This window comes from Monomorium pharaonis, unplaced genomic scaffold (genome assembly GCF_013373865.1).
Source record: "Monomorium pharaonis isolate MP-MQ-018 unplaced genomic scaffold, ASM1337386v2 scaffold_462, whole genome shotgun sequence".
In the NCBI taxonomy this organism is placed as follows: Eukaryota; Metazoa; Arthropoda; class Insecta; order Hymenoptera; family Formicidae; genus Monomorium; species Monomorium pharaonis.
This window is the reverse complement of record NW_023415761.1, coordinates 356-14,543: the sequence shown is the minus strand read 5'-3', so window position 1 is coordinate 14,543 and position 14,188 is coordinate 356. Positions and strand designations below refer to the sequence as shown.

Sequence of the window (14,188 nt, the reverse complement as noted above, 5' to 3'; positions counted from 1 at the left end):
GCGGAATCAATCCATCCTCCCATGATATTCCGTGATGATTCACTTTCAACCACGCCACCTGACGTCTTTTCTGCCTTGGTAAGGTATTCCCATGAATAGGTGGGTGTAAACATGTAGTGGGTGAGTTCAAATCCATCTTTGAGAGAGGCAAATTCCTTAACGATAAATTCTCCACGATGAAACCTTGCAGATCCACGAACGTTGGTACAGACATGACAGCTGTCGTTGAGAATACTGTGATCCGTCTCGACGCGTTATAAATTTTTATATCATCTTGATATTGTTTTGGAGAAAAAGTGGCGCCGCACTTAGGTAATTTTGCGCACAACGTTGGTCAACGGGTTGTACTGAATCACACGATCGTGTATAATGAGACAGTACGCGGTAGTGTTCGCGGGCACGTTTTCTCTGCATTCAAATTCTAAGCGTACGTCCACGGTTGCGCTCTTGATCGATTCGTTTTGTCGAGAGCAATCGATAATCACGAATGGACCATTATGTCGAAACATGGTGACGGATTGATTCGGCTCGAGATAATCATATCCGTAATAGTTTTTACAGAAATGTGCGTACGTATCGTACAGAATCGACCATTTATTTTTATCAAAATCTAGATTCAAATCATCGTACGGATAACATTCCGAGTTTAAATAGAGTTTTGCGTTGATTAATTTGCAATGATCGAATCGACTCATATTTTCAGACATGTTATTCTTCCGACCAGCCTGCAGAGCGAAAACGACGTATCGAGGCTTCTCGAGCTGAGTAGCGGTCTTGATGGCCCACGAATGTTTGGTTGTGCTTTGCAATAAAGGATACTCATAGAGATCCCAAGAACGAAATGCCATGCTGAGGTATCGCCCGCTTTCTAGCGCACGCAGCATCGACAGTTTATTTATCTCGTTCAGTAACACATGCGGCATTCGCCACTGAACTTTAAGTAATTCAATCTTCGGCTCCAATTCTGAACTTCCCATCAGACAATTGTTATCGTTACGCGCGCGTATTAAAATCAGCTCATGGCGAGCGTTGATCACCACGCGTCTGTAATCTTCACAAATCCCAACAGCATGTTGAGCGGTACGCAAAAATTAAAGTATCCGTTCGGAGGATTCCACGGATCCCAGCCGGCGTTTCTCGCGATTACGCTTCTGGCAGCTGACATAGTTACATAGTTTCTGAGGGTGCTGGTTATTCCGATTCGGTTTCTGTTTCGATCAATCTCCACACCGTCGAGCTCGTATCGAATCTCATCGAACATGAACGCGATGCAATTATTTGCCAATGTCACATCAGATCCCGCAACTGGTTTCTTTATTATAAGTTTTCCTTCAATGTATAAAAAACTTTCGTACGGTAACGTGTAAAGATCCTGTTGTTGTATAGGAATTCTTATCTCATCGTTGTATTCAACGTCGTGTTGGCGAACGGATTGTACGTGTGAGTCTCGATCTTGACGATGCGATCGTCAAAGATCGGCTCGTCCTCGATATTTAAAATATCCGTCATTGTCGCACAGCAAATCCCAGAGATTGTAGATATTCAACGTTCGACGCGGTGAGCCTCTTTTTCTTGGAACAGTCGGATGATCGAATATTATCGAATGTCGTCGCAAAAGTATCGGATGACTGCTGTAACGTTGGTGTTTTCGTCGTAAAGATGTTTATTTTTCTAGCGCGTTCCGACGCGTTTAGTACGAGCATCTCACGTTCGCGTTATCGTTGCAGCCGTCGTCGCACATGCAATCTGACGGTAATTTCTTCTCCTCGAAAATCGAGCAATCGTCCGTTCTGGTCAACCACGCGTATCGTCAGATTCGTAACGCTCCGCACGATGATCGGCAGGTAAATGATCTGCGACGGCCTTTCCGAGATCTTATATCCAGGTGGCACGTTCGGTGAAAACTCGTGTATCGCGTGCACGCTTTTGTCGTTGCTGTACGCGCCCGCGGTCACGTTGCACTCTACGCGGATAATGTTTACATTCATTATGTTGATCGACACGTCTGACTCATGCCATATTCGCGGTTCTAGTATACGCTTCGATGTGAATCCCAGGAGCGAGCCGATGTTGTTTGGTTTGCCAAAATTTATTTTGTGTGCGCATCTGATCTCGCATCTCATCGTATTATAGTTTGCGCGGATCGTTATCGGATCTTTATCCCCGCCATTACTGCCTTCAGTCGTGACATCACGTCGCGGACGTATTTGCGAAATCTCACGTTTCAAAAACTCATTAATGGCATGCAACTCGTACGATCCCTCGGGAATCGTAATCTCCGCGTTGTCTTTGCCAAAGTAAAATTTATTGTTGGAAGCATTCACGTTCGGTATCGTGTTATATGTTTCAAAGATCGCTAAACCGAGCTCGTAATCGTCGTCGCTCAAATCTATAGCCGGAGAGTAGCTTGCCGCGAGAATGCTGCTCTTGCCGCTCAGCGTAAATGTCAGCGACATGTTTGAACGAATACTGAGATTAAACAGCGCAACGTCGGTCTTTAAATCGAGTGTAAAAATAGCAGACAAAGTTGTCCGCAATTCCTTTGATCGTAAGTTTGATACGACGTTCGATTGTACTCTATCTTTGTCACACGTCCCCCAAAATATCGTACGAGTTCTCTGGGTGGCCGCAGATTGCCGAAACTGTCGAAATACGCTACGTGATTTCTCCTCTTTGCGTACGCTACCCAGTGAGTACCGGGACCCTCCGCATCGTCCAGATTTACGATACCGCTCTCGTTTTGACGCGCACCGCTCGTCGGTAGCGCGTTACGCATAAACACTCTCTCTGAAATACGGGATACACAATCGTTTTGCCATTTGAAGTAGTTGCATGTTCGTCGTCACACCCGCGGGTATTCTTAACGCCTCTTTGACATATTTTTTCGTTTCGCTTTTACACCTTTTCCGTACTTGTACGGGGCGAGGTACAGCCCTCGTCCGCCTCTGTACGGGGCGAGATACACTCCGCGCCCTTCCATCGCGCGATTGTGACGTTGCAGCTCCTCGAGCTGACGTCGCGCAGCTTTGCTGTCGTTTACCACCTTTGTCACACCGGCCGCCCGCCGATCAATGATCCGAGCGCGCCCAACATCGGTAAAATTGGTAACATGCCGCCTCGTCTGGCTGTCGAAGTATACGTTTTTTTTTCGTTACCTTTTTTTTCTTCTTCATACCCATACCTATCTTTGTCTTGGCTTTCATGGCTGCCCAGACGGCAGCAGCGGCTGCTCTTTCTCCGAGAGCCGAGTCTTTCGCGATTACGCGTTTTCGTGCTTTCGCAGCGAGTATCTCGTCCGCCGCGTGTCTGTCGGCGAGCTCGTTGCTCCGAGAATACGCAATGTCGTGTTCGCGGCACGCTGCGTCCAGCGGATTTATACCTCTATCGCCTTTAGCTAATCGTTTTTCCAAGTGGGTTCCCGGTCCGCAAAATTGATAACCGGGGATATGTAGCTCGAAGGGAAGCGCGTTTATCACGCGATTCAAAAGATGACCGCAGCCGCTTTTTACCTTTGCGACAGCTGGCATTCGCTACAATTCTTGATCAACGGCGCGGGTCCGTCGATGTGCGTTTGCTGCCACGGCTGATTATAATGTTCGTTGCAGCGACGATATTGCTGAACTTCGAAATCAACCTTTATATTTCCGGAAGCTTGTCCCACACGTGTTCGATATAGTTGCCGCACTCGCGTAACAGAACGATCTTTGGTACGAATTGTAACTGCTCAGCACTCAAATTTATAATATCAGAGGGATGTGACAGTATGAGATACATGTTTGCTACTGAGCGATGTGCGATTTTGCATGCATAAAATAGTTTGGCGAGGTTTTTGTTGCCTAGTAATTTTTTATTACTTGCTCTAAAAAACAGTGCGAGTACTATTATGAAAAATAGTTTTCAAGCCACGAGTGAATCGTCAAAGGGCGATAGTTTACTCGAGCATCGATGATAAGCTCAAGTGGCATCTCCACAGCGTGGGGATAAGTACCAAAATCATAAACAATGCCTTCGAAGCCGGACTGCACCGTCAGTTTGAGTTTCAACTGTGAAGCATTCACTCGTAGACACTGGTTAGAAAATTAAAAATGTGGTCGTCAAATAAACGGCACGGATGTAAGTATTTTTATATCATTTTGATTTTTATATTATATATATAATTTTGTACTAATTTATATTAATATATTTTTTTACAGTGTTTATCTAAACCGGAACAAGGCTAAGGCTGCCCAACATGCCAGCGTTGGGCTTTATCATATAAGAAGCCGGCAGGCGCTGCGCACAGCGCAGCGCTACCCGATACATTTCCACGCCTCAACAGAAAGCCTACGTGCCCTTACCAGCGAACATCGTAAGTAACCCTTTTTCTACAAATACATTGTGTTTTTTTTTATAATTGATAATTTTTATATTTATACATGTATTTTTCAGTGTTTTATATGTGTTATATATTAATTTTATTGAATCATTATTTGTTTCAGTGTTACCGTTGCGGAATCATAACCACACGCACGATCGTCCCGTCCGCGTTACGTGACGGGCATACAATAAATTTAAAATACAAAGCAAGCGAGGCATGAATCAACTTTATAATAATTGGTTATGGCGCGAAAATGGAAAGATGAGAACGAAGAGGAGGACGATTTGTTCGATCTGTTCGATTTGCGATATCTCTTTGGAGAGAGAGAGTTGAAGAAATAGAGATGAATGCGACTGGGAAATCGACATGTTCGCGAAAAATTTAGTAAAATGGATTGATATGATTTACGATAGAAATTAAGAATTATATTTTTATAGATTAGCTTCATATTTATATTTTATATTTTATATTTTATATTTTATATTTAACTACTTCTTTTTATTTTGGATATATATCATTGTATAATTTTATTCATATTTTAAATATATAAAATAGATATATCACATATATTTTTATTTATTCATCCCTCAATCATTTATTTTATCCTGCATGCTATCCTCTTTGGTCTCACTCGCGCGACCGTCGATATATTCCTTTTCTCACTGCATTCACACACCACACACACACACACACACACTTTCTCTAGCACGCGTCTTCTTTCTCTACACACTGCGTTTACACACACTCGCGCATGGCACACACGCACGTACACACACCTTCTCTAGCACGCGACCGTCGATATGCTTTTTTCTCTATACGCTGTGTTCACACATACATGCACATACTCACGCCTTCTCTAGCACTCATACACGTCTAACCGTCTTCTCTATTACGTATACACATGCGCAAGCGCCTTCTATAGCACGCACGCACAGGGGGCACGCATACGTTTTCTTTCTCCGTACGCTGCGTTCCCACACACACACGTCTTTCTCTAGCAAGCGCCTTCTGTAGCATGCACAGGGGACACGCATTACGTTTCTTTCACATGTACAAAGGCGCATTCCCATAGAGCGTACGCTGCACTCACACCTATAATAGGACGTTCGATTCAGATATATAATCAGATTCAGAAAACATGAGATTCGTGCGACAACCTTTGACGATTTGCGTAACGAATTACGACGATAAATTACAATCGATGGAAGACGGCGGGGTGAGGCGTAAGCATGGTGCGATGCTGCCGAATACTATACGCGCCATTATTTGTGGTCCGTCAAATTGCGGGTAAAAACCAACGTTCTGATAAATTTGTTGGAATGTCCGCACGGTGTACATTTCGAGAACGTGTACGTTTACTCGATATCGCTACAACAGCCGAAATATCGGTGTCTGGAGAATTTGTTGTCGTCGATGGACGAGATCGGTTACTTTACGTTCTCCAATAACAGTGACGTCATTCCACCGAGCGAGGCGTGTCCAAACTCAATTTTCGTCTTCGATGACGTTGCGTGCGATAAGCAGGACGTCGTGAGAGAATAGTTTTCAATGGGTAGACGACTCGAACGTCGACTGCTTTTATCTCTGTCAGTCGTACGCGAGAATACCTAAACATCGTATTACGCGACAACACCAACCTGCTGATCCTGTTTAAGCAGGACAGTACCAACTTGAAACACGTGTACAACGATCACGTAAACACCGACATGTCGTTGATGATTTTAGTGAATTATATCGCGATTGTTGGCAGCGTGATTATGGATTTTTGATGATAGACAAGGACAGTGCACTTGCTAACGGGCGATACAGAATAGGATTTTAACGAGTTTGCAGTACCGCGGAACGGTTAGTCGATATTGATACCTTGTCGGGGGTGAAACGTGCGATCAACACTCTCTGTTAACATGGCTGAAAACAAAAGATATGCGTGAGCGTGAGAAAATCGCGAAGGAGTTTGAAAAAACGAGAGAATCGATTCGAAAGAACATCGTGCTCTAAAAACCGGCAGGATCGAAGAGGATATCGCGACTAAGAGACACTTTGAACCGTTGATCGAACCGCTTGCAAAAGATTATTGACAATTCTGGCGTACACGCGATAAAAGAGGAGCCGATCGATAACGTTTCGTTCACCCGTAAACGTGAGAAGGAAGAGGGGGAAGAATATGCCAGTAAGAGAAAACGGTCGAACGTCTCGTTCGATATCTCTGCGACACCGCAAAAATCTAATCATTTACAAATTTCAAACGACGTACCAATGATAACCTCCACACCTGCGTCCCACAACCGTACAACCGATAGAATCGCTTAAAAATGTTTTCGAAACGACGGATGACTCGCTTGCGACGATTGTTCGAAATCAGTTACAGACGTCGCAAGGACGAAAAGCGTTGCAAGCTCAATTTGGTCCACTGGGGTCAAAAATATGTCGTGACTGTCCTGAGCGGTAACCGAGAGAGCGATGTAAACATAGACAATATATACGGTGTTCGTCTCGAGACTAATGGAATGATGCTCGGTAATAAACATTCGATGTGGACAACGAGGATAATATAATTATCGACAATGTACGTTACGCTGGTACACCTGGTCTTTACGAATTGATCTTCAAGAAAATCCCCACCGATGACATCTACACGGATGATGATTTACAAAAGTACAAAAGCATATTGTTTGCCACAAACGTGCATAGACGCAATTACGCCAAGGACAGTCAACTACGGAGCAACAGAGGATACAAGTACAAACACCTGATCGCACCGTTGATGTGGATCGAATCTACGCCGAAAAAGAAGAAATCTGGAAAGGGATTACCTCACGCTATGACGTTAAATGATAACGCGATCGATTACGTGCACTGGGACAATCCCAATGAACTAGTAGATCGTCTGCGATTACTCGAAGCATCGCGTCGAGCCGGTCACAACGCACACGACAACGAGATTCTGTCCATCATCGAGGAACTTCGCGAAGCGGGTCTTATTATAAATTAACCTGCCTAATCGCGAAACGTGTCAGTCGATTGATTGATGTCACTCATATCGTATCAAGATTAAAAACAATGAGTAATAACGAACGGCGAAAAGACGGTTACGAACGTTTAACGAACAATTTTGATCGGTTCCTGAATCAACAGCGGACGGTTCAGGAACGGTTGTCGGATAGCTATCGAACGGTGCAGGATCGCTATCAAACGACTCGGGAACGATTGTCGGACGGTTATCGAACGGTTGTAAATCAAGTTAGGAATAGTTACGAACGATTGTCTGATCGATCGGTACCGAAAGACAAAGAACCACTGCTGAAAGACGATAGAAAGCAGTGATAAAAGATAATTCAAACGTGAAATGAACGCGAAAGAACAGAAACCAAACAGAAAAAAACAGGAAAAGAACAGAAAGAAACAGGAAAAGAACAGAAAAAAACAGGAATGGAACAGGGAAAGAACAGAAACGGAATAGAGAAAACAGGAACGGAACGGGTACAGAACGGAAACGGAAACGGAAAAAAACAGGATTAGAACGGAAAAGAACAGAAACGGAACAGAATGGAACAGAAAAAAACAAGAACGGAACGGGTACAGAACGGAAACGGAACGGAAAAAAACGGGATTAGAACGGGAAAAGAACAGAAACGGAACAGAACTGAACAGAAAAAAACGGGAACGGAACAGGTACAGAACGGAAACGGAACAGCAAAAAACAGGAACGGAACAGGTATAGAACGGGTACGGAACAGAAAAGAACGGGAACAGAACAAGGAAAGAACAGAAACGAAACAGAAAAAACAGCGAAAGAACATAAATGGAACAGAAACAGAACAGAAAAAAACGGGAACAGAACAGACAAAGAACGGAAACGGAATAAAAAAAACAGGAACGATCGGTATGCGATCCATGAAACCGTTAAAATCCAATATTAGTTCCGAAAGGCGACGACTCGTCGAGGAACTGCATGCTCCGGTGAGAAGAAATTTTCAACGAAGACACGTCATAGTTCGAGGCTACGACGATCTATGGCAGGCTGATATCGTCGAGATGATTCCGTACTCACGTATTAACAGAGGCTACCACTACATACTCACCGTCATCGATGTGTTGAGCAAACACGCTTGGGCCATTCCGCTCAAGAGCAAGGGTGGAAGCGAGACAGCTGATGCTATCGTCGAGATAATTCGAGAGAGCGCAAGATGCCCGAAAAATTTACAGACTGATAAGGGAAAAGAGTTTTACAATGCCGATGTGCAGAAAATATTGAAAAACATGATATCAATCATTATTCCACGTACTCGGTAATGAAGGCATCGGTCGTCGAACGGTTTTAAACCGTACGCTGAAAAACGACATGTGGAAGAAGTTTACACTCAACGGCAATTACAAGTGGATTGACCTGTTACCCGGATCTCGTGTCAAATTACAACTCTCGGAAACACCGAACTATCGGTATGCGACCCGTCGACGTAACCCCTGCTGTGGCTGAAAGACTCTTGAATACGGTGTACAGCTCGATAAAGATTGCTGGTCGAGCGAAATTTAAAGTCGGTGGACTCTGTACGCGTGAGCAAATTTAAGACAGTCTTTGAAGAGGGTTACACACCGAATTGGACAACCGAGATGTTTAAAATTATTAAAGTACAGCATACCAATCCCGTAACTTATTTACTAGAGGATTATCGCGGAACATCTATAGTTGGAGCGTTCTACGAGCACGAGTTGCATCGTGCGACTCACCCGGACCTTTATCTCGTGGAGAAAGTATTGCGCAGGAAGGGTGACAAGGTTTACGTCAAGTGGTTGGGATCCGATGGATCACATAATTCGTGGATTCACAAGACAATGTTATATATAACATGTTATATATGTTATATATGACTTTACAATGTTATATATGACAATGTTATATATAAGAATATTTTTTTATTATAATCATATAAAAATGTAATGTAAACTTATAAAATAAAAATACAGTTTTTTTATAATAAGTGGTGTATATATACGAGACTTCTTTATTACCTATCCATCCATTCATCATCCTTAATACATTTTCTTATTAATACATATTATAAAATGTATAATGTAATCAACTTTAATTAATTTTTCATAGAAAATTAACATATAAAATGCATACTATAAAATACAAATTACAATAGTATAAAATACGAATTACAATAGTATAAAAAGACTCACAAAAATACATAAAATGTAATATATGTGTATAATATAAAATACATGAAGCGCTAAATGTAAAATTATAAAATAAGTATAAAATGTAAAAAATAAAAAATATAAACTATAAAATATATGAAACGCTAGATGTAAAATTAACAAATATATGTAAAATATAAAATACATGGAATGTAAATTACAAGTACATCAGGTGCAAAATATATACAAATATATTATAGGGGTATCCGATAATGTCCCCACGGTAACGTTTCGATCGAATTGGGTATGAGATATCTCTTATCGTCGTACGGACTTAGAGCAATTTTCATTTCGGACACCGTGTATACTTCGTGTAACTTGGATCGTATACACGACTGGCGACGCGTCATCTCAATCTCATCTCTCAAACAGCGGGTGTAATCTTCGAACGTTATGGCTCGCGCTATTACGTTATTCTTGACACTTTTTGCTTTTTTGGTGTCCTTTTTCCCGTCCACTTTCAACGCGTACATTTTTGCTCTAAGTCCGACGAACTCGGTCATTGTTGCACCATTGTTTTCATCTTTCATTAGACCAGGTATTTTTTTATTTTTGAGAGGCATACCGTACGCATTGTCGACCGGATAATCGCTCGTGTCGAACCTAGCAATATCGCGTTTCATCGTCTCATAAACATCATCGCACTCGACGTGGTATACGAAACTATCGGTGTCAGTGTACATGACTTTACATTTGTCCCGATACAAAGGTACCATATACTCGTGATGAAATTCGTATAGACACGTCTTGAAATATTTAAATTGCACATGCCTATGTAAATCGGTTTGTTGAATTTCACCTTGAGTTTTTTTAGTTCGATGGCAATAAGATTCTCTGAAAAAATGCTACGACTATGAAAATTCGGTTTCGCGATTATTGCCTCCGCACCGTGCGGACCCTTCCATTTCGTCAATAATTTAACGTTAACGTGATTACGCACATTCTCCATGGTTTTCCCGAATACCGCGTTGTTCATTAATTTATACAAGTTTTTTTCAAAATCATTTTTGGCGTGAGTTCGGAATTGTGTGTTTAATTCTATGTATTTACAGAGCCATGGAGATTGCGCGAATTTTAATATGCGGTGTATCTTCGCGATACGAAGACCGTGACGCGTACACTACTGTAAGTTTCGGTAATGTATAATGTAACGTTCTTTATCGTAGAGCGTGGCGAGAAGTTTACATTCTCGCTTGCCGGGCGGTTTATCGCGCGTCGGGCAGAAAGGTAGGTCAGTGTGTCGATCGTGAAGGTCTCGAGGATACTCGAGATCGACCTCGAGAATGTATCCCGTGGGTGAATCCGGAGCGATAGCGTTCAAGTCGAAATTTGAAACGTCCTCGACCCATTGAAATTCAGTGTAGGGTAACGGCTGACACATCGTCCAGCCATACAAATTATTAACGTCAAAGTACATAAGGTACGACGATGGTTTCGATGGGTCGTAGGTCTGCATGTACTTGTTGTTAGCCTGTGCGTATCTGCCTGAACATTGACTCAGACCACCGCGTATACCGCGTTCGATAAACATTACCATGTCTATGTCGGTAAGCAATTCAAAAGTAATATCGGTATATTTTAACATAGCGTCCCACGTGTATCCGGGAAGAGTGTAATAATGCGTGGGATCGAGACCGTAACTTTCTAAACATTTATCACGGAAATTTTCAAAAATGTCGGCTAACAACAAGACATCCGTTTTCAAATATAGATCGCTGTATTCACCCAACGTTCGAATTGAGAACCGATGCCAGACGTTGACGGCGTGTGCGTAATCGCTCTCGGATACTGTGTCGGAGGTCAGAGAACTATAAAAGGATTCGAGTGGTGGTAAACATGTGTCTTCCAATTTTTCGACGCGGTCAACGTACTCGTATGGAAATACGCCTTTTCGTGTCAATAAATTAAATTCTGCGTCGGATAAGTGCGAAAATTCGGAACGTACAATTTTTAGATTTTCTTTACCCAGAAATGATGCTAATTTCTCGAGACTAGTATTTAAAAATTTATATGAATCTATAAATCTTAACTTTATGTGATTATGTGGGTCTAATTTATCGGCGGTACTTACGACATGCTTTGTAAAAGAAATATATTTTTCTTTCGTGATAGGTAATAAATCAATTTTTCCTTTGAACGCTGTGGCTATTTTCTTGATAATAAAATGAGAATCGTATCCGGATAAATTATGGAAGACTACCGGTATGTACAACACATTTTGATAATAAAGGTTACAAAGCGAATGTGCGGGACCGCGGTAACGACCGGTCAGATGGCAATGATCGCGCACTCGCTTATCATCCGGCGCGAACGGTTTTTCGCAAATATGACAATGTGTCGCGCTACGGTATGCCTCTAATTGTTCTTTCGATAACGTCCCCATGGGGACATTGGCGCATAAACGAATCTTAACGTTATATGCTAAATCTTCGATTTGCTTAGCGAACCACGTGACACAATCTTTATCGCGACGAAACCGATACACGGATAACGCATTATCGTATGAGCAACGCACATAATACGCTATGCTAAATACCTCGTGTTGTTGGTAGGCGTATGTCTTCGGCTCCGTGTCAGGTTGCATCTTCCGCAGCACACACTCGAGATCGGCGTATACGACGAAGGGCACTCGTTCCTTGTTGTGTAAGTTGCGGAAGCTCAGCCACTTATCCTTTTCATCTGGTAGTTCGACAGCACAGTCATTCAACTTTTGGCAGTCCACATTGTGCGATTGTAACTTTTCATTGGAACTGAAGTAATGTAGACATCTGTAAATAACAAAGAAAACATATATGTTTACCGCTATTTGAAACAATTTATAAACACATTCATGAAGAATTATTACTTACCGATCGCAAATGTATTTCTTGCATACATGTTTGCTCAATTGCGATCCCACCAGACGGGACAGATTTTTGATCCATGTGAAGTGACCCTCGTTGTTATCCCCCGGATCTTGCACCTACAAAAAATTGACATGCTTCTCCCTCTTATTATCCGTGAGTCGTAGTGGAAAAATTTTATCCTCTTCGATCCCGTACACGTTGACCGACACATCGTTGAGTCTCTCCAATTTCCCAATGTCTTTTAATATAACGGGAAACTTGATGTCGTCGAACTTTAAGACTGTCGTATAATAAGGGTACGACGACTCCAGCCCTGTGTTTCTTTCTACGGGATGCAGAGCGGCGACCACTGATCATGAAAAGCATGCATTGTCCTTCGATTTAACGTTCACAACTGCTTTTTTTCAACATTATTTTTCGCGGCAATGTCACGTAACATCCCGCGTGTAGAGGATTAAACTTGTTCACATTTATAGTTAAATTGAGAATTCGTGAAAGCGCCCACCCGCTATCGCGTTCTTGGAACTCTTCAAGCGACGCTAACGTGGGCTCGATGACACGCCGCTCGTACCATTCGTCTAAATTTGACGTTTGAAAGAGTTCACAATTTTTTGTGGTGATACTCTTATTAGCGCTTTTTTCACCAGTCACAAATACACCGTTGAACGCGGTGTTCACTTTTATACAGTTGTGTCTTTGTAGAGCGTCTCGCACACTCTCGAGCACTATACCTCCACCGTCTTCGAGAAACTGTCGCGGCTCGATATAGTTAGTATTAATAACCGCACCGGTCAGAACGCGATTCTCGAACGTGGTATCTATCTCGCGCCACACGAGTCTTTCCGCGTTACCACTCGCGTAATCACCGCCGACGTGCACGAAACGTCTTTGTAATCTTGTCTTTTCACCCTCGAGTCGCGCGATTCTCGCCACCAACGATTGTTTATATCCGACGGCGAGCCGAGGACGCTTGACGCGGCTATGTTCCTCGAGCCGTTGTACACACTCATCATATCGCTGCAACCACGTAAAACACTCGCCCAAAGTAGCGACTCTGTTCGCTTGCTCCAAGAGCTCGCGTTCCTCTAAATCGAATTGTTCCATGTTTTAGCGTCTTTTCGCACTTTTTAAATCACGTTACATTCTTCAACGGAGCATTTGCACGTGACACGTCTACATGATTTGCAGTGTCGCACCGAATCTTGCACTTCATAGTGCATTTTCTTGCATTCTTTTTCACGCAGAATGAAAACATACACTCTCATCATGATCCCAAAATGATCATTATTCTCATCGTCTTTATAAGCATAACGATTGCATGCATTAAAAAAATCATCATACGTGTGCAGCATATTTGTTATTTTAGGATTTTTTAAGAACACTTTAACCATATTATTTATCAACAATTTGATACACCTTCCAATACCAGCAGGAATTTTAATGTACATAGTATCGTATTCACGTAGCATCTTTTTAGCGATTTCATCATTCGGACACAGATTCAATGCCATGGTATATATTTCCTGTCTCACGTGATAAGGCCAGGGATAAATAGATTCATTGTTTATACACACCCTATGTATCGCAACGCGTTCAAGCGTTCCATATATACCAAGTTCTCGATCGCGTATAAATTGCACTGGTGATACTCGTTTATTGTTAAGAACATATTTGATATCTTCAATGTCCCCCTCATCCATGTTGTACGGTTATGTATTTTTATGTATGTTAAAGTCTTTACAAACTGCACACTGGGCACATGTTGCGCGGAATTATCACGTAC

General features: G+C 42.4%; 1 protein-coding gene across 1 annotated transcript; it reads right to left on the bottom strand.

Moving 5' to 3' along the window:
* Positions 1–308: 308 nt before the first annotated feature.
* On the bottom strand, positions 309–977 carry LOC118648481. The gene has a single exon (XM_036294794.1). It carries the CDS (start codon positions 975–977, stop codon positions 309–311), a length of 669 nt encoding a protein of 222 aa, XP_036150687.1.
* Positions 978–14,188: the final 13,211 nt, after the last annotated feature.

Excerpts from the sequence above, each read along its gene's own strand:
- LOC118648481 (XM_036294794.1), bottom strand. The coding sequence starts at position 977 with ATGGGAAGTTCAGAATTGGAGCCGAAGATTGAATTACTTAAAGTTCAG.